The sequence below is a fragment of the Neofelis nebulosa genome, chromosome 7 (genome assembly GCF_028018385.1).
Source record: "Neofelis nebulosa isolate mNeoNeb1 chromosome 7, mNeoNeb1.pri, whole genome shotgun sequence".
Classification (NCBI taxonomy): domain Eukaryota; kingdom Metazoa; phylum Chordata; class Mammalia; order Carnivora; family Felidae; genus Neofelis; species Neofelis nebulosa.
Window position 1 is genome coordinate 3,402,690 of NC_080788.1, and position 26,167 is coordinate 3,428,856.

Genomic DNA, 26,167 nt, shown 5'->3' on the forward strand with positions numbered 1-26,167 from the left:
TGTGGATTACCTTGACTGGGATGATGGTTAATGGGTATATGCATGTATCCAACCTCATCAAATTGTGTGTATTAGGCATACACAATTTGTTGTATCTCAATCATATTTCAATAACACTTTTTAAAAAAAGAAATGTTCTCAACTGAAAACTGCAAGATGTAGAATGCTGTGTTGAATAGGCTTTTACATAAAAAAGAGGAAAAAATAAGTCTTCGTGCTTGCATAGAGAATCTTTGCAAAGAGACAGAAGAATCTAACAAAGTTGATACCCTGGCACAGGTGCAAAGGGGGCAGGAACAGAGGTGAGAGCAAGACTTTTCATCATATGATGTCTGCTGAATGCCTCACCTACCTTCAAATTTTAAAAAGTTGAAAAAATTCAAACCATATCTCCCAGATCTCCAATTTTCCTTCTAGGATGAGAAAACGTGAAGTTTTCCTTCCTCTTCGTCCTTTCTTTCTTCTGATAGAATATAGGATTGAAATTCTGATCATTTTACATTTTTATTTTTCATCATATATCTTCTTTAAATTTTTTTTTGAGATTTGCCATCTATTTTTTAAAAATTTTTAACGTTTACTTATATTTGAGAGAGAGGGAGACAGAACATCAATATGGGGGAGGGGCAGAGAGGGACGGAGACAGAATCCGAAGCAGGCTCCAGGCTCTGAGCTGTCAGCACAGAGCCTGATGTGGGGCTCAAACTCACGAACTACGAGATCATGACCAGAGCTGAAGTCGGACGCTTAACTGACTGAGCCACCCAGGCGTCCCATAGATTTGCAATCTATTTTTAAGTCACTAAAATAAATTCTTAAATTCTATATTTAAGTTGTTTCAATGTTTATTATGACTCCCTTAATATTCCAATGTCTCCATGATCATAATTAAGCTTCATGTCTTGCTTGACAGGGCAGGCTTTTGGGAGTATTTTTCCCACAAAGGTAGGAAGGTCAGTGGGTAGGACAGATTATGAATCCTGGAGTGTGTAGGAACGTCTTCTCTTCTCCTCACTAAGAAACAGCTCAGCTGGCCACAGAACTGGAGTGCCGTAATGCGATTTCCTCCACACCGCTCATGCCGACCCTTGTCACGTGGGGCTTTCATAGTTTGAAGAAGTCCGAGGCAGGCCTATTTTTTTATTCCCTTTTAGGTAATCTGTTGTCGTTATTTCTTTTTTTCTTTTTGGATTCCTGCAGGATTCTGTGATCTAAAATTTTCAAAAACTTTGCCAGGATACGATCAAGAGATAGTATTACTTGCTTGTCAGTTCTGCCTGGAACACTCTGGGCATTTAATCTACAAACTATAGTCACTGCTTCCATTCAGTAAAACTTTTTTTTTTCTCCCCTCCCTTCCTTCCTTCTCCTCCTTTTCTCTCTCTACCCCTCTCTCTCATCTATCCATCATCTATTTATCATCTACCTATCATCTATCATCTCTGAATCTATCAATTATCTATCTATCTATCATCTATGAATCTATCAATTATCTATACATCTATCACCTATGAATCTGTCAATTATCTATTTATCTATCATCTATGTATCTATCGATCATATATCTATCTCTCTCCATCCAACCATCCATCCATCCACCCATCTACCTATCTATCTACCTATCCATCTATCTATCCGTCCAGCTGTCTGTCTATCTTTAAGTCTTAAATTCTGTGTCTACTCCTTTTCCTTCTCTTGCTCAGGAACACCAATCATGTGATTATTAGTCTTTCTTTTCCATGCCCATTGCCCTAGGTATCATTGTTTTTAGCTCTCTGTTCTTTTTCTCTGCATTTTGCAAGAAATTCTGAGCTTGCCTCAGAATTTTCCTCATTTTATTTGGAGCATTTTATTTTCTGCTTCTAATGTTGGCTTTATTTGTGATTGGCTTTTAACATTCTTTCCAGCATGATTTTTATTTCTGCCTCTCTTTTAGTGGCTTTACCCCCAGCTTTACTGAGATATGATTGACACAGAACATTGTGTATGTTTAAGGTGTGCAACACATTGGTTTGATGCACCTGTAGATTACGAAATGACTACCACCATCCCGTTCATTACCCAACACCTGCATCGTGTCACAGAGTTACCATTTCTTTTTTGAGGTAAGCACATCTAAGATCTACTCTCTCAGCAACTTTCAGTTAAATAAACTAACAAATTAACAGTTTTATTTTTTAAAATTTCTCTTTGATTTCATCTTGTTTTTCTACAATTTTGGGGGGGGGCAAGGGGAGACACAACACTTATACTAACATTTACTTCTTTTTAAAATTTTTTAATGTTTATTTATCTTTGAGACAGAGAGAGACAGAGTGTGAGCAGGGGACAGGCAGAGAGAGCCAGAGACATAGAATCCCAAGTAGGCTCTAGGCTCCAAGCTGTCATCACAGAGCCCGACGCGGGGATCGAACTCACAAACCATGAGATCTTGACCTGAGCCGAAGTCGGACACTTAACTGACTGAGCCACCCAGGCGTCCCTAACATTTACTTTTTACATACAACCGACGCTCTTCGTGTGCTTCCTGATGCTTGTCCAACATCGTATTTGCGCTCAGCATCAGCTCAGAGGCTGACCCAGAGCTCTACTGGGCAGAAATTCCTCGTGGCCTCGTCTAGGCCCAAATGGACATTCAGCCTCAGTGCTGTCGACGACTGATGTCTTTTACACACTTTATTCCTATTTCAAATGGTAACATTAGGCAGGGCAACTTTTCTGCCTCAAGACCACAGGAGTAAATTTGTGTTTTCCTGAAGGTATTAGACCATACTGCTCAAAACTGGACAAGAGTAATGGCAAGAGACTATGCTAAACTATCCCCTCGGCTCTGAGATATGTGTGGGATCAATTCATTCATTCATCAACTCACCCTTCCTTTTATATATTTATTCAACTCATTTTTCTTTTTTTATTAAAATTTTTTTAATCTTTGTTTTTGAGAGAGAGACAGATCGTGAGCAGGGGAGAGGCAGACAGAGAGGGAGACACAGAACCCGAAGCAGGCTCCAGGCTCTGAGCTGTCAGCACTGAGCCCAACAAGGGGCTCGAATCCACGAGCCATGAGATCATGACCTGAGCCGAAGTCGGACGCTCAACCGACTGAGCCACCCAGGCGCCCCTCAACTCATTTTTCTTATGTGCTTTCCATGGCCAGCACTCTCATAGAGAATCACTACCACATTAATCTCAGGCCTCTCCAGGAAGCTGTGGGGACAGTGACTGGCAAAGAGCAGACATATAAATATTTGCTGAATGCATACATGAACAGGGAGTAGATCTTCTGGAAGAAAATCATTGTATCTCAAAGATACAACTGCGTGACTTTGGTTATTCATGGCAATGTTCTCTTCCAAACAGAGAAGATAGTAAAATGCAGACTCTGTGGTAAGTCCTCACACCTTCAGACACAATTATTTTGGAATCCCTGGTAATTTAGGGAAGGCCTTTACTTGCCAGGAAGCAAATAATCTTCTTAAATATTTTGATTAAAAAAGGGCAAACCATATCAAAAACCTCTTCAAACATTTCACCAGCTTCCATACACGTGAACTTAATTATTTTACTAATTAAAGGAGAGTCCTTTAAGATCCCTTATTGAGTAATTCTTAAGTGACCACACATTTTTGAAAGAGACGTGAGTTTGAAAACATAACAATTCAAGAATCTCCATTTATTGTGACATGTCTCCTACAACTAGTCTAAATAAATGGAGTTTTTCTCAAGTTATAAAACCTCTCATGGGGAGAGACCCTGAAGAGTTTCAGATGCGTTGGCTTATTTGTCACACCTCCATGGTAAGAAACGTGTAAACAACAGTGTTGTAAAGTTCTACATGAAAGAGGTTTACTGAAGGCCTTCAGCCAGGCTAGACGAGCCATGTAGAGGTCTAACTTCAGGCAGAAGGAACAGCACGTGCCTCAGCCCTGAAGCAGCACTCCTCACATGGAGTCCCTTAACCCCACCTGGGTGCATAGATGGAAGTCAAGGTTCCATGGCCTTTTCACTAACTCTAGCTGACATTTAGAATTTCCAGCAACTATGAACATAGCCAACAAAACAAGATGGCAGGATCTCCAACTATGCAGCTAACAGAAACCATAGGTAAACACTTTCGTGTCACGTTACGGTTGTTACAGAGCTCTCAAAATATCTCGTATGCCACCACTACTTTGAAATCATGGCAATTGTTGGATCCAATGCTAGATTTGGAATTGAGCGCATCAGGAAAAAGCACTTATATCATCATATGCCACTTCTGATTTACTATTTATTTGAGATTTTGGTTAGAACTGGCTTTCTTTAGAATACCAAGTATTTTATTTTCTGCTTTTGAGAATGCTATTCGAAGAAGCAGCCCCATAGGCTTTATCAGCCTGGAGTTCAGGGTACACTCCTACTTTGGAGGAGCAGGAAAGAACACTGTGGCTGCAGAGGTGTGACCGAGGAAGGTACATGGAGGAGACAAGGGCAGAGAAGTGGCAGGTGGGGAGGGGGCTCAGATCACAGCACTGCAGGTCATAGTGAAGATTTGGCTTTTATCCTAAAGGCTTTGAGCCTGCCTCACTTGCGTGCTCTATCTCTCTCTAAGTAGATAAATAAACCTAAAAAAAATTGAAGATAGAACTACCCTATGATCCAATAATTCCAGTAGAGGGTATTTACCCAAACAATAGGAAAACACTAATTCCAAAGGGATACAGGCATCCCGATGTTTACAGAAGCATTATCTACAACAGCCAAATTACAGAAGCAGTCCAAGTGTCCATCAATAGATGAATGGATAAAGAAGGTGTCACACACACACACGCACACACACACACACACACACACATACACACACTGGAATATTACTTGGTGATCAAGAAGAATGAAATCTTGCCATTTGCAATGATGTGGACAGATATAGAGTATATTATGCTAAGTGAAATGCCAGTCAGAGAAAGACAAATACCATATGTTTTCGCTCATATGTGGAATTTAAGAAACAAATGAACAGAGGGAAAAAAGAGGGGCGTCTGTTGGGCTCAGTTGGTTAAGCATCTGACTTCAGTTCAGGTCATGATCTCACGGTTCGTGAGTTTGAGCCCCACACTGGGTGAGCTCGAACCCTGCTTCAGGCTCCGTGCTGACAGTGCAGAGCCTGCTTGTGATTCTCTCTCTCCCTCTCTCTGCCCCTCCCCGGCTTGCACTCCATCTCTCTCCAAATAAATAAATAAACTTAAAAATAAATAAATAAATTCAATAGAACCGACTACAGGCTAGAGACATTGCTTTCTTCTGTATATAATTCCAGCTGTCTTTTTTTTTAATGTTTATTTACTTTTGAGAGAGAGAGAGAGAGAGAGCGCTTAAGCAGAGGAGGGGCAGAGAGAGAAGGAGACAGAGTTAGAAGCAGACTCAGGCTCCAAGCTGTCATCACAGAGCCCGACGTGGTGCTCCAACTCACAAACTGTGAGATCATGACCTGATCCCAAGTCGGACACTTAACCTACTGAACCACCCCGGCGCCCCTCCAGCTGTCTTCTAAAGAGGGTGGATACTCTTCCTTCAGGACATCTTGCAAGATTTCGATGCATGCATCTGTAGGCAAGGGCCACATAACAGGGAGAGAAGAACTTAAGAGTCCCTACAGCAATCCTAGGGGTTGGGGAAAGCAGAGGGGGGGATGAGAGAGAACAGGGAGCAGAGGGGCAAGGGGATAGGATGCCTTTGCCATGATCTCTCAAGCCTCAGCCTTGCTTTAAAAGGTTGTCAAGTGCTTGGTAACAATGGAGGTCTTGCTATGAGTAGAAAGCAGTCAAGGAACTGAGCTTTGTATCCTGGTTGATGGGAGGGTGAGAGAGAGAGAGAGAGAGAGGGAGAGAGAGAGAGAGAGAGAGGGAGGGAGAGGGAGAGAGCGAGAGAGAGCGAGAGAGTGAGTGCACATAGTAGGTGAGTACAAGAAGAAGCCAGAGGCAGAGGGTCCAACCCAGTGTAAGCCCCCATAACTGCCAGAAGTCAGTTCCAGAAGACTCCCGAATTTCCAGCCTCTGGAACTGACAGGAGTCAGAGACAACTCCACGAGCAACCTCAGAACAGCAAGGGTATGATACTGGGTTTGCACACACAGGGATATTCTCCCTGAGCCAGCAGTTTCAGATTGCAAAGCAGAACCCGGCCGGTTTTGAGATGCAAAAGGAGACACGTAGGTCTCCAGGGTGGATAAAAAAGAAACCGACCCCCTGCAACTCAGCACCTAGAAGCGTCGTTACCCGTGTGAACACGTTCAAAGAACGGAAGAGGCAGGAGGAAACTCAGACGAGATGCTTCTGACCACTGCTCTTGATGGTCTTTCAAAATAACAAATGTGTGCTCTGTTGAAACAGCGACAGAATGTCAGAAATAGTTTAAACTTATTTATCTAACCTCAGAGACAGGCTATTCCCCTAAGCCACGCAGCCCTGAGATACTTCATGTTCTGTTTCCACAATGCTGGAATCGTTTTTGGAAGGCAAATGTGGTGGGAAAAAAAAAAAAGGTTCAGCTCCGGAGGGTTTGTAAAACACGTGTTTGCAGCAAGTCTGAACCTCTGGGTGTCTTTAAAAATAGTCACTGTTTAAAAACAAATATCCCTCGTCCTTGAAAGGCCCACGGAACATTCCACACTACAAAATCCTTGGCCTGTTCGGACGGCTCTAAAATGCTAGATGTTTATATCAATGTATCACAGATATTATACCTGTAGGGTTTTGTTCATTTCTTGATTTTCCCAAGCTACTCAACACTTAGACGATGTGCTGGATTTTTTTCACACGTGATGACGGGAAATTTCAACTACCGTTAGTGACCTCTGGGGGGCTATGAAGAAGTTGTATTGTCAATTCATAGGATAAGAGGCAAATTGAACACAGCATAGACAACCCACAAGGGGAAACATTACTAATAGAGGAAACCGGAAAGAGCTCACCGTCCCCGTGTCAGAGACAAACACCTCAACACGACCAGCACAAATAGTATGTATACTCTTCTTGAATGTGGGGCCAGTGTTCACAATGTAGTAAATATGGTAAGAAATGCTCCCATGTTGAGTTAACTGCACACTCTTCTGTTCTTTTTAGCGATATGTAATCTATGCTTTTTGGATATAAAGGACGATCCATCACTGATGCCATACCCAGAACTTCTGACAAATGTGAGGCTATGGCTTTTACCCATCACAGAACTCTCCTGAGTAGCTGCCGAAGCACTTTCTCTTCTCCAGCAAAATGATGTCAACAGATTGACAACACCAGGTCCCCAAGCAACTTGATCTGAGGAAGTAGAAACAACGTGGGTCATGGCATCTGTCCCCATTTCCATATTCAAGCATCTTTCCCCAGAGGCTTTTAAAATATGTTCCTTCAGCGGCGCCTGGGTGGCTCAGTCGGTTGAGCGTCCGACGTCAGCTCAGGTCACGATCTCACGGTTCGTGAGTTCGAGCCCCACGTCAGGCTCTGGGCTGATGGCTCAGAGCCTGGAGCCTGCTTCCGATTCTGTGTCTCCCTCTCTCTCTGCCCCTCCCCCATTCATGCTCTGTCTCTCTCTGTCTCAAAAATAAATAAACATAAAAAATAAAATAAAATAAAAATAAAATATGTTCCTTCTAACATGGAGGGAAGGTATCAACATCCCGGGCCTCTTAGGAGCCCTGCTTTGCTTGGGGCTGGACAGATCTCTTTAAGTTTACCAGTCATATCCCATGAGTGCTACAGTCCACCACTGGATGCTGTCCTCCAGGGTCTCGTTTATGGGCCAGCAAAGGCCCATGAGAGTTGTTCCACATAGTATCTCAAGATCGAAACCCTCCAGTGGCTCCTTGAAGAAAAAGACTCAGCATTGGTGCAAATCAAGTACAGGATGCACACCAAAGATACACGAGTGGTGTAAGTTACCCACTTCGATACAGAGAACTCCAGAACTACAGCTCAGATGGGGACGAACCTCAGACATTCCGGAGGCCCTTCCTGATGAACGGCAAGTTTCAACGTCTATCAATGTAACATCCGGATGTGGATGAATAAACAGCTAGGACAAGGTCCCTAAAGGGTACATGGAAAGTACTGCTCATTTGGAAGCCACGCGCCATGACCATGAAGTTGGTCCTGCTGCTATCACCACCAAATTCAAACCATAAGGGGAGCTCCTCGGGGGACATCTCAAGGCTGGGCTGATTCCCCAAGGCTCCCTGTCCACCTCCCTCAAGGGTCCGGCTCTTCTCTTGTTTTTCTGGGCTGCCTCCACTTTCTCTATAAAGTGGCTCCTTTCTCCCTAGGACTGGTGGGGAGTAAGATTCATTTTTCCCAGCTCCACAATATGTCCTCTTCTTGGAGGATAAAGGCACAAAAGCCCTTTCAATTCATGGGTCCCAACTGCTAACAAGAGCTAGCCCCCCAGCCCTGGGGGCCTCACTGTTCTCCAAACATGCCTCACTGGGTGTAATGCTAAGATTTTCTGTGGGCTCCTCTCTCCACTGGGGATTGTTATCTCTACTGGGTACTCTTCTTTACCGCTTGGAAAATTTCTGCTCATTCTTACAGATCCATCATAGGCCCTCTCTTCTCTGATTCTCCTTGATGCTGAAGCTGATTCCTCCTCTGTGGACCTTTGAACACTGAGGTCTCAGCTGTTGACACATCTGAATCCACCTTTGGAATGAGCCCAGAGCATGGACGCAAGGCCCTGCCGTGTAGCCCAGCTTCTGCTTCACTCCTTGTTACCCACTGTTTCCAAAGGATATCTCTCATTTTGCAGTAACAGTGGAGAGAAGTCCCAGGAGACTCTTTGGCCCCATTTACTGGCTAATGCATTGGTTCTTAACCTTGGACGTGCATTAGAATCACCTTGGGAAGTTAGGGGTGCCTGTGTGGCTCAGTTAGTTAAGCATCCGACTTCGCCTCAGGTCATGATCTCACAGCTCAGGAGTTCAAGCCCCGCGTCAGGCTCTGTGCTGACAGCTCAGAGCCTGGAGCCTGCTTTGGATTCTGTATCTCCCTCTCTCTCTCTCTGCTCCCCACCCCCCCCCCCATGCTCTGTCTCTCTCTCTCTCTCTCAAAAATAAACAAACATTTAAAAAAATTTAAAAAACAAAGAATTGCCTTGGGAACTTGAAAAAACAAACCCATTCTCAGGCCATACTACAGACACATTAAATCATACTCTCTGGGGTAGGGTGGGTGGGGAGGGAGGTGATTCTAGACCTGAACTGACACTATCCCTGATAATAAAATGATTTTAGTATATTATGTGTCATGAAAATGAATATATAACTGCTGCGTTATCAAGTATATAACCAGGGGGAATAAATGAAAAGGTAAATGACATAAGTGAAAAGATAAGCGAAAACAGAGGGGTACCTGTGCTGGGATGTTAGCAGAGATGCTGAAATTCTGTTCAGGTCCCATGGTGTTTTCCCCACAATGACAGACAGGGAAAGGATGGGCACAGGAGGAGAAATTATGTGATAAAAGGCCTTATGGCTCAGTCTGTTTTTACCGTGCGAAGAAGGGAAGGTTAACGTGGGGTTGGATGTCGGTGACGTTTTCAGGGCACAGAAACATATTGGAGGGCCAGAAGACAGAAGCAGGGTGTAGACACTTGATGGTGAGAACGGTGTTGTTGATAACAGAACCAGACCACAAGAGCTGTGGTCTGGCAGCTTCAAGACATGGCATGACTCAGTATTTGCAGACATACATACGCCCAAGCACGAGGCTTTCAGCAGTAAGTATGAAATTTGATCGGTTCTCGAATAGCCCTTTCTGTTTTTCATTGTGCATATTCAGCTACCTTCTTCTAGCATTTCTCGCTCCTTCTGGATTGTGTAGACTCATGTTTGCTCCACATGGGAAACTGATGTGGATGAAAGATGAGAAGAAGATCATCGCTCAAGAAGGATTCAGAATAGAGATTCAGCAGATCTTCAAAGAATAGAAAATGGTTTTACAAATGAGTCTTTTCAATCCACTAATCAATAACCCAAATACGAACACAAAGAGATCTGGGGCAGGTCTACCAAGGGTTAGGTGAGGGACTGGAGAGTCATTACCACGCAGCCCACAATTTGCCACATCCCTTTCCGGTTGCTGCAGCAATGGTGGGGTGTCTGGGTGGGGGCCTCCCTCAGCTGGGTGCTGACCCAACGCCGGCCGGCATCCTGCCAGCAAGAGCCAGCCTCTCAGCGTACCCTCCCTGGACCCTCGCTCTCACATTGTGGGGCAGTTCCCCAGGTGACCTCAGGCCCTGCTTGTCGCTTATGCCTGAGCCTCTAACCCTTGTCCCTAAGGTGTGGGACTCCCTAATTCCTCCCTCAGGCCTTTTTTTTTTGACCTCCCTCTCTCTGGTTGGCACTCTGGGATCATTCTTTTGTCTCAAGTCCAGATTCCTCTCCATCCAGTTCCCTTGGAGTCACACAGACTTGGGATTAAATCCTAGCTCATCCCCTGGTTAGGTATATAGATCGGGACAAGCGGCTATGCTGAGGCTATTGACTCATTAGCAAAACAAATAGAATAACATCCACTTTATAGGCTGTTCAGACTTTAACACTTTAACACATCAAGATATTCTTTTTTTTTTTTTTAGTTGAAAAAAATTTTTACTTCGTTTTGCAAGAGACAGCACAAGCAGGGGAGGGGCAGAGAGACAGAGAGAGAGGGAGAGAGAGAGTCCCAAGCAGGCTCTGCACCGTCAGGGAGCCCATGTGGGGCTCAAACTCATGAACCATGAGATCATGACCTGAGCTGAAATCAAGAGTCGGATGCTGAACCCACTGAGCCATCCAGGCGCCCCAAGTTATTCTTATTTTTGATGATGAGTTTTGATGGATTTTCAATATGCTCCTTATGAGAGGCTGTCTGTCAGCACACACTCCTTAGCTCTTTGCGTTGTAGCGTCTCTCTGTGTTCGACTCAACTGCTATGTGCCAACACTCCAGGGCTGGCCTGGGGACACCTATGTCCCAGATCTTCAATTAATGACACATCCATTGCTAGATGCCAGATACGCCTGCTCTCCCTCTTGGATAAATCAGAACCATGGAATCTTAATTTAATATCTTCAGTCACTGGTCCAACAATCCAATCAATGACCCTAATACAATTCCACTGATTTCAATTTATGGCTTTATGCGGTTTCTTTCCCCTCTAGCTTTTCATCTGGAAGCAGAATGCTCTTCCTGAAACACAGATTGGCTCACGCCACTGCCCTGCTTCAAACTTTGTCTCCCCACTGCCAGTGAAATGAAGTGCAAGGGTTTTAGCCTGATATTAAACGTCCTTCACAATCGGGTCCCCACTTACACTTCCAGAGCTTCCCCTTCCCACTCTCCTGCACACCCTCTGTCTTAAGTCCCACGCATCTGCCTGTGGTTTTGCAAATAAGCCAGAAGCTTTCGTGTTTCCATGCTTTTGCACATAGGCTGTTTCTTCTGATTCAAACGGCCTTCCTTTTTGTTCCAAATGGCTCGGTTGTAACGCCATCTGTTCTGTAAAAACCTCTGATCCTTTAGAAGCTTTAACTATTCTCTCCTGTAGGTGTCTGATGCACTTCATAAACGCTTAGCTGTTGGCATTTCTTGTATCATAGTTTCCTTGTCTATAAAGCTGCAGACACCAGGTATTATTCATGTCTGTATGTTAACGAACTAGATTGGGCTTAGTAGACGCCTAGTCAATGCTTGCTGAATGGACGGAAGAATGCATGGAATTTCCCGCCACCTATGACTGATTGTTTGATTGAATATGGCATTCAGAGAGGAGGGTGTTGGGAACACTTCTGAATCACAGGCAGAAGTGGAAAAAGCAAGGGGTGGCTAGCCCTTCTGAGTGGGACAAATGGTTTTAAATACACTTACAAATAACCTTAGCTATTTCAAGAGTTGTACATGGTTTGAAAAAGAGGTCAACATAATACAGAAGAGGGAGTACATTTCGAAAACCACAAGAAGCAAGAAAATGTTCAGTTCCTAAAACAGGAGCAAGCAGACGATCCTCAGGTTTTCTTTTTAAGAATTGTGAAAATTATATGCAAAACTGGGTCAGTGAATGTCTTTTTCTGGAGCGATGGTTCTCTTTCTGGAGAGGATCAAAGGGATTTATGATTTAAAGATGTTACATCATTACCACTTAATTCCACACTATATAATATAAGCCGGTGGCTGACGGGGGAAAATAATTATCAGGGAGATGAGACTACATATAGGAATTTAACCACATAATCTGGCTGCACCACAAAAATTTTCTCAAGATCCTCCCCCGTAAAGGAAACTATGAAGCCTGGTAAAGAAGGCTAGGAATTCTGTTAGACTCGACGAAACTTTAGGGATACTCCATAGCATTTTAACCCTAAAAAAATCCCATGATTAAGAAAACACTTCTCACATATGTAATAGGTTTCTTCTGAAATTGGCCACGATTGCTTAGACGCGAGAAGCTATCCTTCCCCCCTACTCATGTTACGGAGCACCAAGCACCCCACCGGCACCCCCTTCCCCCGCCCCTGTCACACTGGAGGGTCCCACCACCTGCTTGTACCTAACACCGTGAGGGGTTAATTCTGTAACTTCTGCCTATGTTCTTCCCTACCCTCTCCTGTCTAACGGTGATAAGGATGTAGGGCTTAAACCCGCATCACTGGCAGGTTTCACTTTCTAGAAGGCAATGTGTGACATGCATTCTGAGTTACAGAAATTGTCATGCTTTATGATGTTATAAAAATGTTGAATGCCCTGCGACCTAGTAATTCCAATCCTGTTCATCTGTTTAAAAAAAATAATCTTGGGGCACCTGGGTGGCTCAGTGGGTTGAGCGTCTGACTCTTGGTTTCAGCTCAGGTCATGATCTTACGGTGTGTGGATTCAAGCCCCGCGTTAGGCTCCACGCTGATAGTGCAGAGCCTGCTTGGGATTCTCCCTCTCCCTCCTTCTGCCTCTCCCCTGCTCAAGCTCTGTCTCTGTCTCTGTCTCTGTCTCTCAAAACAAATAAATGTTAAAAAAAATAAAAGATAAATAAAAAACTCATCTCAACGACACAAAAAGTTATACGTACAAAAATGTGGCTCACATCACTGCACGTAACCATAAAGTGGATGAGCTGCTTAAGTTTCCCTAAATAAGGGACTGGCTTAATCGTGCTACATTCAGTGGTGCAGCAATTAAATGTTACTTGGGATTTTCTTTCAGTGTCATGAGAACATTCTTTGACTTAATGAGAAAGGGTTATGGGAACGTAACGAAGTGGAAACGATGGTTGTGTCTTTGTGATGAGATTACAGGAGTGTCTTTGCTTCTTAATACTTGGTTATTCTTTCTAATTATTCTAGAATGCATTACTTTTTTTTTATTTTGGTAACGTTTATCTATTTTTGAGAGAGAGAGAGAGAGAGAGAGAGAGAGAGAGAGAGAGCAGGGGTGGGGCAGAAAGAGGGAGACACAGAATCCAAAGCAGGTTCCAGGCTCTGAGCTGTCAGCACAGAGCCCGACGCGGGGCTTAAACCCGGGAACTGCAAGATCATGACCTGAGCTGAAGTCAGATGCTTAACCAACTGAGCCACCCAGGTGCCCCAGCATGTGTCACTTTTTATAATGAGGCCAGAAAACACAAACCAGGGGACAGGTTCAGAGCAGAACCAGCGCCAGCCTCAGAGGCAGTGCTAGGGTTCTCAGGAGACCCTTCCGTGGACTGGATTCATTACTTTGATCAGGTCTCTCCTCTCTGGGTCTTGTTTCAAAATGTAAGGGCTGGATTCACAGACTTCCAAGGTCTCTCCATATTTAGCTCTGGAGACCAAGGCCTGACTGGTTTCCGTCCAAGTTGCTTCAAATCACCCTCTGTACTAACTGTCCTCCAGTTAACTTGTTTTGCTCTAAACATCAGCTTGTAAGTAATTGAAAGACGTTTTTCAAATGGTCAAATTCTGGTTTCACCGGGCCACAGATTCCTACGTTATTTGGTTCCTTCCTTTTCATCACAACCGTAGCTTCTGAGTCATAATAGAGGTACATGTGTTTTCCTTGGGCTGGTGCTCTCCAGCCCAAGTAGGTCCTTGGCAGGGACATCGTATCTACCTCTTTTACTCTCATTAAAAAAAATTGTAATTGAAATATAGTTGGTATATAACATTAAGTTAGTTTCAGGTGTATATCCTGGTGGTTCAACAATTATGCACGTTAGGAAATGCTCAGGACAATAAACACATCACAATATTATTGACTGTCCTTCTTATCCCCATGAACTGGAAGTGTGTACGTCTTCATCCCCTTCGCCCATGTCACCCATGCTCCCCGCCATCTCCCCTTTGGCTATTCAGGCAGAGATTTCCTTACTGGGTTCCCTCCTCCGTCTTCCAAAAACTGGGTGAGGACACTTGTTGGCACTCAGCGCTAAGCCCTACCTGGGTAGGCATCTTAGTTCAAGCATTCTTCCTATTTTTCCTTCCACTTGTCCCAGATTCCTGCAAAAGACCAGGGGTCCAGGATAGGATTTTAGGGCTGGAAGGGGTCTCGCTGGTCATATGCCCTAATCCCTTATTCTATAACAGAAAACCACGGGCCAGGGTGAGTAGGTGACAGGCCTGGATGTCTCACAGCACGGCACAGGCAGGGCTGGGAGGGGAATCCAAAATACCAGTAGAACAGATAACCACGCGTCTATTATGCCAAACGAGTGCACGTTCCCATTGGACATGCTTTAGTATTTGCTTTAGTTCTTGGTTAAGCAGTAAGGCCCTAGAGCCGGGCTAAATTTCCTTCCCCAAACTGTTTCCTTCTTTTCTCCCAGGAGTACCAAAAATTCTGACACTAGAGTATGTCCTTCCCATGAATATCTGTGCATTTTTGCCATATACTCATATGCTGATAAATAGCATGATTGTGCTGTAGGGTTTAAAACTTCGTAGTTCTATCATAGTGTGGGTATTATGATGACGGTTTTGATGCGATACGGTTTATAGACTATAAAATTCACCCTTCCACGTGTTCAATTCAGTGATTTCTTTAGCATCCTCATAAAGCTGTGCAACCATCACTAACCTATCATTCCGGAACATTCTCATCCCCCCAAAGAAACGCGTGCCTGTTAGTCATCACTCCCCATTTTCCAGTCTCTGGAAAGTCATTGGCAGCCTCTTATCTGTCTCTAAGGATTTGCCTGTTCTAGACATTTCATGGAAATGTAATTACACAATATGTGATCTCTGTGTCTGGCTTCTTTCACTTACCGTAATTTCTCCAGATCCATCCGTGTTTCACCATGTATCAGTCCTTCATCCCTCTCTATGGCCAAAGAAAATTCCATCGGATGGATATACTCCATGTTGTTGACCCATTCGTTAGCTGACGGACATCGGAGTTACTCCTACCTGTTGCTGTCAACGCCCATGCACGAGTTTTCATGGGGATGTGTGTTTTCACTGGTCTTGGGTGTATATACCCCTAGGGCTGGAATCTCTGGGTTTAACTTTTGGGGGAACTTCCAGACCGTCTTCCAAAGCAGCTGCGTGATTTTAAATTCCTGCCCGCGGGGCAAAAGGGATCTGACTGCTCCACATTCTCTCTCCACACTTTGGGCATCTGTCTTTCTGATTACAGCCGTCACAGTGTGGATTGTGGCATCTTGTTGTGGTGTTGACTTACATCTTCATGATGACTAATGACAACGAGCGTCTTTTTATGTGCTTATTGGTCATCTGCACGTTTTTGGAGAGATGTCCATTCGGATCATTTGTCCGTTTTACATGGGGTTGTCTTCTTTATTGCTGAGGTACAAGAGTCCCTTTTATATTTTGGACACTCTCTTACCAAATACATGACTTGCGGACATTTTCACTCATTCCGTGGGATGTCCTGACGCTTTCCTGAGAGTGTCCTTTGCAGCTCGAAAGTTTTTCAGTTTGAAGAAACCCATTTATCTACTCGTTCTGGTTGGTACTTGCGTCCCAAGAAATTATCGCCTGACCCAAGGTGACAAAGAATTGTGCCTGTTTTTATGCTGAGGGTTTCATAGTGTTAGCTTTTAAATTTAGGTTTTCAATTCGCTGTGAGTTATGTTTTGCATATGACCTGAGGTAGGATTTCCACTACGTTTTTTCACAAGCAGATGTCCAATAGAGCTAGCCCGTTTGTGGAAAAGATGATGCTCTCCCCCCTCGAGTCTTTTTAGTACCCTTCTTGAAAGATTATGCTTTATAATTTAAATTTTTTAAATGTTTATTTATTTTCAAGAGTGAGAGAAAGAGAAAGAGAGCATGAGCAGGGGAGGGGCAGAGAGAGAGGGAGACGCAGAACCCAAAGCAGGCTCCAGACTCCGAGCTGTCAGCACAGACCCCACGCGGGGCTCGAACTCACAAACCACGAGATCCTGACCTGAGCCAAAGTCAGACGCTCAACTGACTGAGCCACCCAGGCGCCCCTTGAAAGATTACGTTTTAAAGATTTATCAATGTTGACACCAGTAGCTCTAATTTATTCATTTTACTACCGTATAGTATTCAAGGAGATGAATATATTTTCATGGACTCTTTCTCCTGTTGAGAGGGATTTAGGTTGTTTCTTTCACATTTTTTTCCCCTCTCACTTTTAACCTCTCCCTCTCCCCTTTGCTCTTTATTATTACAAACAAAGCTGCATCATACATTCTATTAACTGTGTCTCTGCCTTGATAAGAGGGCCACCCTCATAAGTAGAATTTCCGGTGTGGGGGGGCGCCTGGGTGGCTCGGTCTGTTGAGCGTCCGACTTCGGCTCAGGTCGTGATCTCACGGTTCGTGGGTTCGAGCCCCACGTCGGGCTCTGTGCTGACGGCTCAGAGCCTGGAGCCTGCTTCGGATTCTGTGTCTCCCTCTCTCTCTGCCCCTAACCCATTTGCATTCTGTCTCTGTCTCTCTCAAAAAAATAAACAAACATTTGAAAAAAATTAAAAAAAAAAAAAGAAAGAATTTCCAGTGTGGGGTGTCACGAGGAACCTGACACACAAGGAGACGTGAGAGCAGACACTCGGCTTAGCTGCACCTTCTGATGCGCTTGATGAGAGAGAAAAACAAGCAACACAGAATGCACAGGAAATCATAAGATAAAGGATGTTGTCACTAAGCATGGAGACTAGAAGAAAAAGCTACCCAGCTATTATGATTTACGGGTCATTTTTCTGAGATGAGCTTTTCCTTTCTTACCAGAAGGTGGCAGAGAGGACACACTTTCAATTCTTGCTCCATGTTTTAGAAGAAAAAAAAAATTTTAAGAGCAAGACGAGTAACTCTTGCAACTTAAAACATGTAACTTTTAAACATCCAGATTTCCGGATTTCAACAGTTAACTTTAGGGGCGCCCAGGTGGCTCAGCTGGTTGAGCGTCCGACTTCAGCCCAGGTCATGATCTCACGGTTCGTGAGTTCGAGCCTCGTGTCGGGCTCTGTGCTGACAGCTCAGAGCCTGGAGCCTGTTTCAGATTCTGTGTCTCCCTCTCTCTCTGCCCCTCCCCTGTTCATGCTCTGCCTCTCTGTCTCAAAAATAAATAAACGTTAAAAAAAAATGTTTTAAAAAGTCTAACTTTTAAACATCCAGATTTGAGGTTCTAGTATTTCATACAGTTATTAGAAACATCACCTAAGAAAGAGCAGAGACCATGACTTTTGATGTCTATATACATGAATTAAATAAAACATACTCGGATTTAATAAAAGACTATCAATCTGTCTGAAAGGTATGAATAGGTGAGCTCAGTATAATTAGCGGAAAATATTTTAAGGGCAACTGAAAAACAAAAGGAAAATTTATACCTGCCACCGGTTCACGGAAGCAGTCTCAGTTTGCAATAGGAAAATGTAATTTTGTGAAGCAGGGTTCAAGTCTGTAAATATGCTACTGCCCTCGTCTGTAAAATGAGGGGCTAGACGCGATGCAGCCCAAAGTCCCTCCTTCCACTAACATGGTATATTTCCTACCGTGGAGACGAGGGTAGGAAGGTCCCATACAAACTAGTGACGGAACTGCCTGGAAAGCCCAAGTTTTCTGACCCTTCACCAACTCCCCCATCGGTCTTTAAAAAGACGGCTCTCCATAAAAGGCTCAGTTAGTATGGCTTCTGCCCTTAAGAAAACACAGTAAACTCCCTGCAGGTTTATTTGCAATGGCACATAGCTCACAAAGAGGCGGTTTTATTTGGAGAAGGAAAGGACTCCTGAGGAGTCCCTGGGGTCCAGTCCACAGGGGAAGGCTGCCAGGTAAAAAAGACCAAATGGGGCAGCTCCCAGAAGGGGGAAGCAGGGAGCGGGGAGGTGGAGGGGCGCTCCCAGCACGGAGCCTCGCCCTTGCCCCAGCCCAGCGGGTGCAGCAGGGAGGGGCAGAGGGGCTGCCGGGTCGGGGGCAGGTCAGAGATGGCCCACGTGCCGATGGTGCCTGGCCCAGAGAATAAAACCCCCCTGGAGTAAATGGTCTTCGCAAAAACACTTGCCACCGGACCCAGCCCCTGACTTAACGACAGCAAATAATACACCACGACGACTTTTAACGGCTCATCCCCCCGGATGCCTGACTTTAAACTATTATGGAAGTAAGACATTTAGGAATAATGTTAAACGTTGAGGTTTCTCTTAATAGAAGTCAGATCTATTTTGCAGAACCTTCTGCAGGTGTAGGGCTGTAGAAACTCGAGCCGTTTGCGGCTTGGCAACTGCAAAGTTCCGTTCTGCTTTTCTCCTTGCCGAGGCCAGAGAGCGCCGGCCCATTCTGTAACCGGTGGCCATCCTTTGCCAGAACACTCGCATATTTGTGGGTGGAGTCAGTTGGGAGGCTGGAGGGAGTTTTCAAGTCTGTGTAAGGCCAAACACCGCAGGGACTTCCAAGGGGTGAAAAATAATACCTTGGGGGTTAGCAAATTTCCACTGCTTCTGGAGCCAAATATGCAGGTCTGGAAACATGGCAAGGAAGGGGCCATTACAGGGAGGGAGGGAGGCGGACGCGTGTGTCCTAGGCTCCCTTCCCTCCATGCACGGTCACTGTGTTACCCAGAACAGCGCAAGGACTCCCCAGGTCACCCTGCCTATCGGGGCCGCGGCCTAGTAAGACTCATCCCGAGTGGCTGTACCTGACAAGAACCTGGAAAGAACCTGGAAGAAGCCAGAAACGAGGGAAATATGGTCGTCCTGGCAGTGACTCGATGCCCAAGCTTATGCTAAGTCATCTTAAAACAGATCTTAATTGTAAAGGGTTCACAGGTCTCCCTGAGAAACTAATGAAAGTTATTCACACTGACCCCCTCAAACGGACACGGGTGTCGTACAGAATGCTCGTCTCAGTTTGGGGATGCGTGGGCCCAGGTTAAGACTTAAACATCTGTGATTTAAAGAGCAAGAATTAAAAGACATCAAGGCAAGGTCAGACCGAAAGTGTTATTTCTATTAAGGAACGAATGAGTCAGTCGGTTAGAAAGAGGGCTCATCTGCCAGCTCAAACAAAGCGCAAGGAGCCACCGAGGCACAGACCGGTTCACGCTCGCGTTAGGACAGTCCACAACAGAGAGCGTCGGCCAGGGGACCTTGACATTCCCACCCCCGGGCCTGGCCTTGCCTAGCTGGAGGATACGTCTGACAATTTCCAACAAGTCCCCTCACTGACGCTACGCTCACCCAGCAGCCCCACGACTAGAAGCTGGCCTCCCGTGTAGGTCCCGTGTTCCAGTCTTGCCAGTGGGAACATGTCAGTGTGCCAGGCAGGCACAGTCCTCCCTGGAAACCGGTTAACGGGCATTCCGTTTTACACACCGGGCTCCTGGATGGTCTCGCCCTTGAGAGATCTCCTGTCGGTGCCCTGGAAAAGCAGACCTCTGAGCCACTCAGGCTGAGGTCGAAGATGCCAAATTGCCAGTTGGCACCTCCCGGCAACACTGGGCTGGCCATGGGCACCCCCCCAGCCCCCAACGGAAATGCCCACACTTGCCTTTCACAGGACAGCGGATTGTCACGTTTGCTTGCAGGGGTGCTTCTACGGTGCCTCCAACCACAACGGACAGATGGCTGTGCTCCCGTCTGCTGGTATTTCTCGCAATAGCCAAGATGGCAGGCGCCTCTTAATTCAAAGGGAGCGGGAAACGGTGTTAGGTTCAGGCTCTGCTCTGGGAAAGCGCGCGGCGTTGGGTAAACTGGGTTGAGCTCTTTGAGATCAGGGGCAGAATCCAGCTCTCTCTATAGCCCTCATGGTGTCCCATTAGGACTTGCACACACACACACACACACACACAGCCTGGGGGTGCTTAATGCACAGATGGACAGGCAGAGGGATGGATGGATGGATGGATGAAGGCACTCAAAGAGGTACCCACAGGTGCACTGCCGCAACCATATATATGCTACGAGGCCATTCTGGTTTTATAAGCAAAATTGAGGATAAATGCCTCTTCGACAAATTGAAAGACAAGGAACTCAGAAGTTCCTAAGAAGCCAGGAAGGCACGGCAGGGCAGGGACACGTCTCCGATGCACAGGATGAAGCACAGCTGGTCAAACACACCAGCGCTTGCGACCAGGTGACTCCTTCTCTGGAAGGAAAACTTGGGAGAAAAAAACTTGCATACAACTTGCAAGGAAAAATAAGCAAAGACAAGGTCGCCAAGAACCAAGAACCTGCTCAAGGGCTTTTACTTCCCTGAATTTTGAGGGGCACGGACTTTTAACAGCTTCATTCCTTAACTCACTCAGGAGATACACTTTGCGCCTGAGCGGAACAAGAGGACAGGGTGCTGGCTGTTGAGATGGAAGAGGGTGCTGGTTGCCCAGGCGCCTCTCAGGAGCCTGCGAGGGTCAGGGAAGACAACAGCCCAGAGGGGGTGTTGACAGAGCGTCCCTCTCCTGGAGAACGGCCGCCACGAGTGCCTTCTCTACTCCGCCATTAGCGTGTGAGCTGCTGGAGGCGAGGGTGTGTCTGCTTCACCTGTTTTGTCACCTGTGCCTGGTGCCCTCAAGAATGGCATTTCAGTGGACTGTTTGGTCACCCCACGTGTTCAGGAGCCAGAGGACATGCTCTCTCAGGAACCTGGATCGTCCTGGGACGGGCTTCAGGGGAGACTTGTCAGCCACAAGGGGGACCATCATTCCTCCCAGGAATTCCAGAACCTGGGGACAGACACTTTCTGGGAAGAAGCTGATGCTCACAGGAGAGAACAACCCAGGAGGGTGGGGCAGAGAGTCGAGGTCTGAAGGCCCTGCCTTGGGAATGTAGCCAGCGGAGGAAGTCAGGCCTTCTGCTTCAAGGAGCTGTTAAAATCAAGAGGTCTGACCTTCTCCGTGTGGAGCTATGGTGCACCTGCTACCGCGCTCAATGCCTAGCGGTCTGCATGCTGGATTCTAATGCCTGCTACTGCTCCTCTCCTCCGCTCAGTCCCTGTGAGCCACAGATACCAGGGCCCATAGGGCAGAGGGCTGGAGGACAGGTCTCGTTCCATTTTTAATCCCAGAACAGGAGCTCGCCGCAAGGAAGCCCTGCTTACGACTTACCACCTAAGAGTGTTCCTTTACAACTGCACACATTTTCATAGTAAAACGACACTGTCTGCCTCCCGCGAAGACAAGACACTAATTTATGGTTACGACTTCCCGAAACCGTTTCTAAGGTTTGGGAGCTATGCCTTTGGAGGTCCACGGTCATCTTCAAAGGATAATTGTTCTCTTTCACTGGCTGGTGGCATTTAAAAAAATGACAAGGCCCTACTATCCACACTGCTAATTAAATTCTCATTCATTCCCAGTTCTCGGAAGGCGAGCTCGAAAGGAGCCGTTTTCAAGACTTGGTCCACAAGCCGGCAGCATCCGTATAACTTGGGACCGTGTTAAAAATATAAGCTCTTGGACCCCTTCCAAGACCTACGGCGTCAGAACCTCCAGGAATGGGGGTGGGGTCCTAGAACTCTGTGTTCTGACAAACCACCTGCCCTCAGGTGCTCCTGCTGACCTTTGGGAACTTCTGCTCTACGGTTTTATGTTAAAAACGGAAAGAAAACCCCAAGCTCGGGTTTGAACAACGGGCATTACCTGCATATAACACAGAAGACCTCTCCACGTCGGAACCCAGACGATTAGCTACAGAGCATCCATACGTCCCTTGTTCTTTCTTTGTCGGGTTCCGGATCTGCATTTTCCCCATTCCATCCAAGATGATCCTGCAGAACAGTTAGGAAGGGGTGCATTCATTTAATGTACCTCACAGCCCCAGGACCCCGGCACGTCGCAGGGAAAAACTAGGACATCAGACTTTGGGCTGGCAAGGATCCCGCCCGTGAGACTGGAGGGTGGAAAAGGCTTCTTCATGGGCTTGATGGAACTCAGCGGCGTGGCAGCCGGATGGTGCTTGGACAGCCCGTCTTCCTGTCTCACTCTGCGTGAGTGTGGACTTTGGAGGATGGACACCATGCTTGACCCACCACGTTTTCAGAAAGACGAACTAGCAAGCCTCAGTTGGCAGGATGTTAAACCCTCATTTTGGGCCCAAATCCTCCCTCGTGGAACCACAGGTGTGGATTTTTCGGCTTGGATTTGCACCCCGGAAGGGAGCAGGCTGTTGGTTAACGCTGCTTGGCTCTAATTGCTACCTCACTACCGCCGTAGGAAGAAGTCAGGGGAAGCGGCAATGCTAAGGCCGCGTTATCCTGGACTTTGAGCATGCTGTTAAGAATCAGGTAGGTCTACACTGCGAGAGCGCCATATGGCTTCCCAATTACTGGTACCCATAAACACCTGCAGGTAAATACCACGAGGACCCAAATGGGTCAGGTGTATCCTGACAGAGAAGGGGATTATTCAGGGAATGGAGAATGGTGCCTGTTCTGCTTGAATTTTTTCTTAATGACTTGAAGCTGCTTCTAGATCACCTGGATCTAGTCCATGAGCTGTTTTTTCCCTACACCCTCCCACTTTCCAGATCTTAGCAATACGGGCTGTTCTGACCGCTAAATGCTGTGTTTCTTCATGAGCTGAGCTGGGCCACTTCTCCATTTCCTCTCATTTCATGGTGCTTACCCTATGCTCCAGCCATAATGAACCTCTAACAGTTTCCAGAACATTCCATGATCTTTCATCACCCCGAGCTTTTGCATACGTTGTTCACCGTATTCAGGGTACCCTTTCCCCACCCCCTCCTTCTGGCAAACTCCAACTTACCCACTGAATCCTGGATCAAATATAATTTTCCCTGTAAAGCTTTCCCCAATACTCCTAGAGTTATCTTCTCCCCCTCTGGGCTCCTTCTGCTCTGGTTCATATATTTATTTGATGAAATATCTATTTCTTTCCACCAGATTGTGATCTTTTCAAGAGCAGGGACCAAATCTTATTCACAGCCGTGCATCTGCAGAGCTTGACACAGTGACAGTTGTACAGCAAGTTCTCAGAAGCCTCCGATGACCGAATGTATCAACGGTCACGATACAACAGCACAATGGCACAGACTGTGCATCCAAATGCCTACACGCTTTCTTTCCTCTCATTGGAGAGCAGCTCTCAAAAATATAATTCCATTTCTGAGTTCCTTCAACTGAAAAGCGAGAGTCCGAAAAATATATCCGAAGGTGAGAGCCTTTGTTACATAAAGGGAATTAAATGCAAGTTGAGCAAATTAATCGGGTAAGTTTGAGGAAGAACATGGAAATAAGAATGGATCTTACTAGTTTATTCTGTTAAAAACTTAAAAACTTTTAATAGCCATATGGAATTGCTTCTGTATCAAACAGCCGATCCTTAAAGTATGCAGAAATACATTGGAGCTGGAAGTACCGTGTCAAAACCTTTCTTCCGATGACCTCCAGGAGTCTCAGGCTCAGAAGCTCGTGGTGATTCCATGTCATCAAGTCACACTACTTAAAATCAACTCAACAAACATTTACTTGAACTGGCCACACTCTACCGCATCCCTGAAGGACATGTGTGGCCATAGGTGAATCGATCCCTTCAACTCTCTCAGCCGCTGCTTCCTTACAAGGTGTAAAATGAACCTTTTTTTTTTTTGCTGTGTTGACATTTTCACTGCTTAGTAAACACAGTGGTGGATAGGATCCTGGCACCAGGGTATGCCATTCGTCCCTGAGCTCTTGACCAACACACACTTAACACAAAAACAAAAATGACAGTTTCCCTTAAGAATGTCTGAATGGAGGGGCGCCTGGGTGGCTCAGTCGGTTAAGCCTCCAATTTCGGGTCAGGTCATGATCTTAACAGTTCATGAATTCGAGCTCCCCGTTGGGTTCTGTGCTGTCAGCTCGGAGCCTGCAGCGTGCTTCGGATTCGGTGTCTCCCTCTTTTGCTGCCCCTCACCCGCTCATGCTTTGTCTCTCTCCCTCTCTCAAAAATAAATAAACACTAAAAAAAACAATTAAAAAAAAAAAAAGAATGTCCTGAATGGAAGCAGGTAGACTTACTAATTTTACAAAATTTCACCCCTCAAGTATATATATTTTTAACATTCTGTATACAAAACGGGAAGTACACACAAACACTTCTGCGTGTTTCAATTCCTAGCTAAACTAGCCACTTTTTTCATGGAACCCCATTTTTACTTAAAGAACGGCTCTCAGACAAATTGATTATTCAGACTTGAGTATGTGGCAGCTATTTTTAACAATTTAACTAAATTGAGCTGGCCAATTCAAGGAAAACAACTGACAGTATTTGTTGGCAATGATCAAATTCGAACTTTCAGGTGAAAATTGAAATTTTGGAAAATTAGTATCCTCCACCGTGAACTTGACATTTTCCCAAAACTCAAAGACTTCTCTGATGGGATGAGTAGTTGATACTGCAGAGAATGTATACTTTTTACACTGTACAAGGAACTGCGTCAACATCTGAAAGACCTCTATAAACTGGTGAGCCAATATTTTCCGAATGACCAATGTGTGATATTATAAAATCATGTGTAGGTAAAAGATCCATTAAAAGTGCAAGATAAGGGGTGCCTGGGTGCCTCAGTTGGTTGAGCGTCCAACTTCGGCTCAGGTCATGATCTCACAGCTCGTGAGTTCGAGCCCCATGTCAGGCTCTGTGCTGATGCCTCAGAGCCTGGAGCCTGCTTCGGATTCTGTGTCTCCTTCTCTCTCTGCCCCTCCCCCACTCGCACTTTCACTCTGTCTCTCAAAAAAATTAATGTAAAAACATTTTTTTGAGTGCAAGATAAACCATTTTTCCATTGTAACACAGTAACAAAATTTCATTAATATGGTTTTAGATTCCTCAGGCAACTGACATTTAAGAAACTACCCCTTGTCCAGTTTTAGTGTGGTGTTAAAGAATAGCCACAATGATCTGAAAAGGCTATAAAAATTTCCTTCTTTTTCCAACTAACATGTCTTTATGAGGCCAAATTTTCTCTATAAACTTTAATTAAAACAACATATCACAACAGATTTAATGGAGAAGCATTTAGGAGACTCCAGCTGTGTTTTATTAAACCAGACATTAGAGATTTGCAAAGATACAAAACAATGTCATCGTTATCAGTAATTTTTTTAAAAATATTGCTTGTATTTGTGTAAAATTGTTATTTATGTGAACACATGATGGACTTCTTACTGTTATTTCTTTTATTTTTTTCCTCTGATTTTGATTTTATTTTTTAATGTTTACTTATTTTTGAGAGAGAGCATGAGTGGGGGCGGGGCAGAGAGAGAGGGGGACAGAGGGTCTGAAGCAGGCTCTGAGCTGACAACACAGAGCCTGATGTGGGGCTCAAACTCAGTGAACCATGAGATCATGACCTGAGCCAGAGTTGGACGCACAACCGACTGAACCACCCAGGTGCCCCCTTAAGGTTATTTCTAAATGGATTAATAAACAGACACTTTAAATGTTTCTTTGTTTTAATTTCTAATATGGTAAATATCAATGGCTGTAACTCACATTAACAGAAACCCTCTGGGCTTCTCAGAGAAGTTTTTAAAGTTCTTTAGGTTCAAAAGGGTCCGAAGGCCAAAAGATCTGTGAACTGCTAAGCTAGTTAGTTGATCTGCAAAGTTTATTCCACTTCGAAAACTTCCTTAACGCTCTTGTGTCCAGAGTTCCAGGGGGGAAAAATGAAGAAGTTAGATTTGCTCTACCTTTTCGTTCTAAGAGACAGCCTAATAATTTATTATAAAAACTTGAGTTTTACCTAGATTTTTTTCTGTTATTTCCCATTTTA

The 26,167-nt window shown here is 45.2% G+C and overlaps 1 protein-coding gene across 2 annotated transcripts in view; it reads right to left on the reverse strand.

The window, feature by feature from the left end:
• Positions 1-26,167, reverse strand: part of ADAMTSL3 (ADAMTS like 3) — a 357,244-nt gene that overhangs the window by 36,253 nt on the left and 294,824 nt on the right. For both annotated transcript variants that reach the window (XM_058736402.1, XM_058736403.1), the window contains 2 exons: positions 22,033-22,160; positions 19,947-20,075 (listed from right to left, as the gene is read on the reverse strand). In XM_058736402.1, the coding sequence (XP_058592385.1) occupies positions 19,947-20,075; positions 22,033-22,160 (257 nt within the window). The remainder of the gene's footprint in view (positions 1-19,946; positions 20,076-22,032; positions 22,161-26,167) is intronic.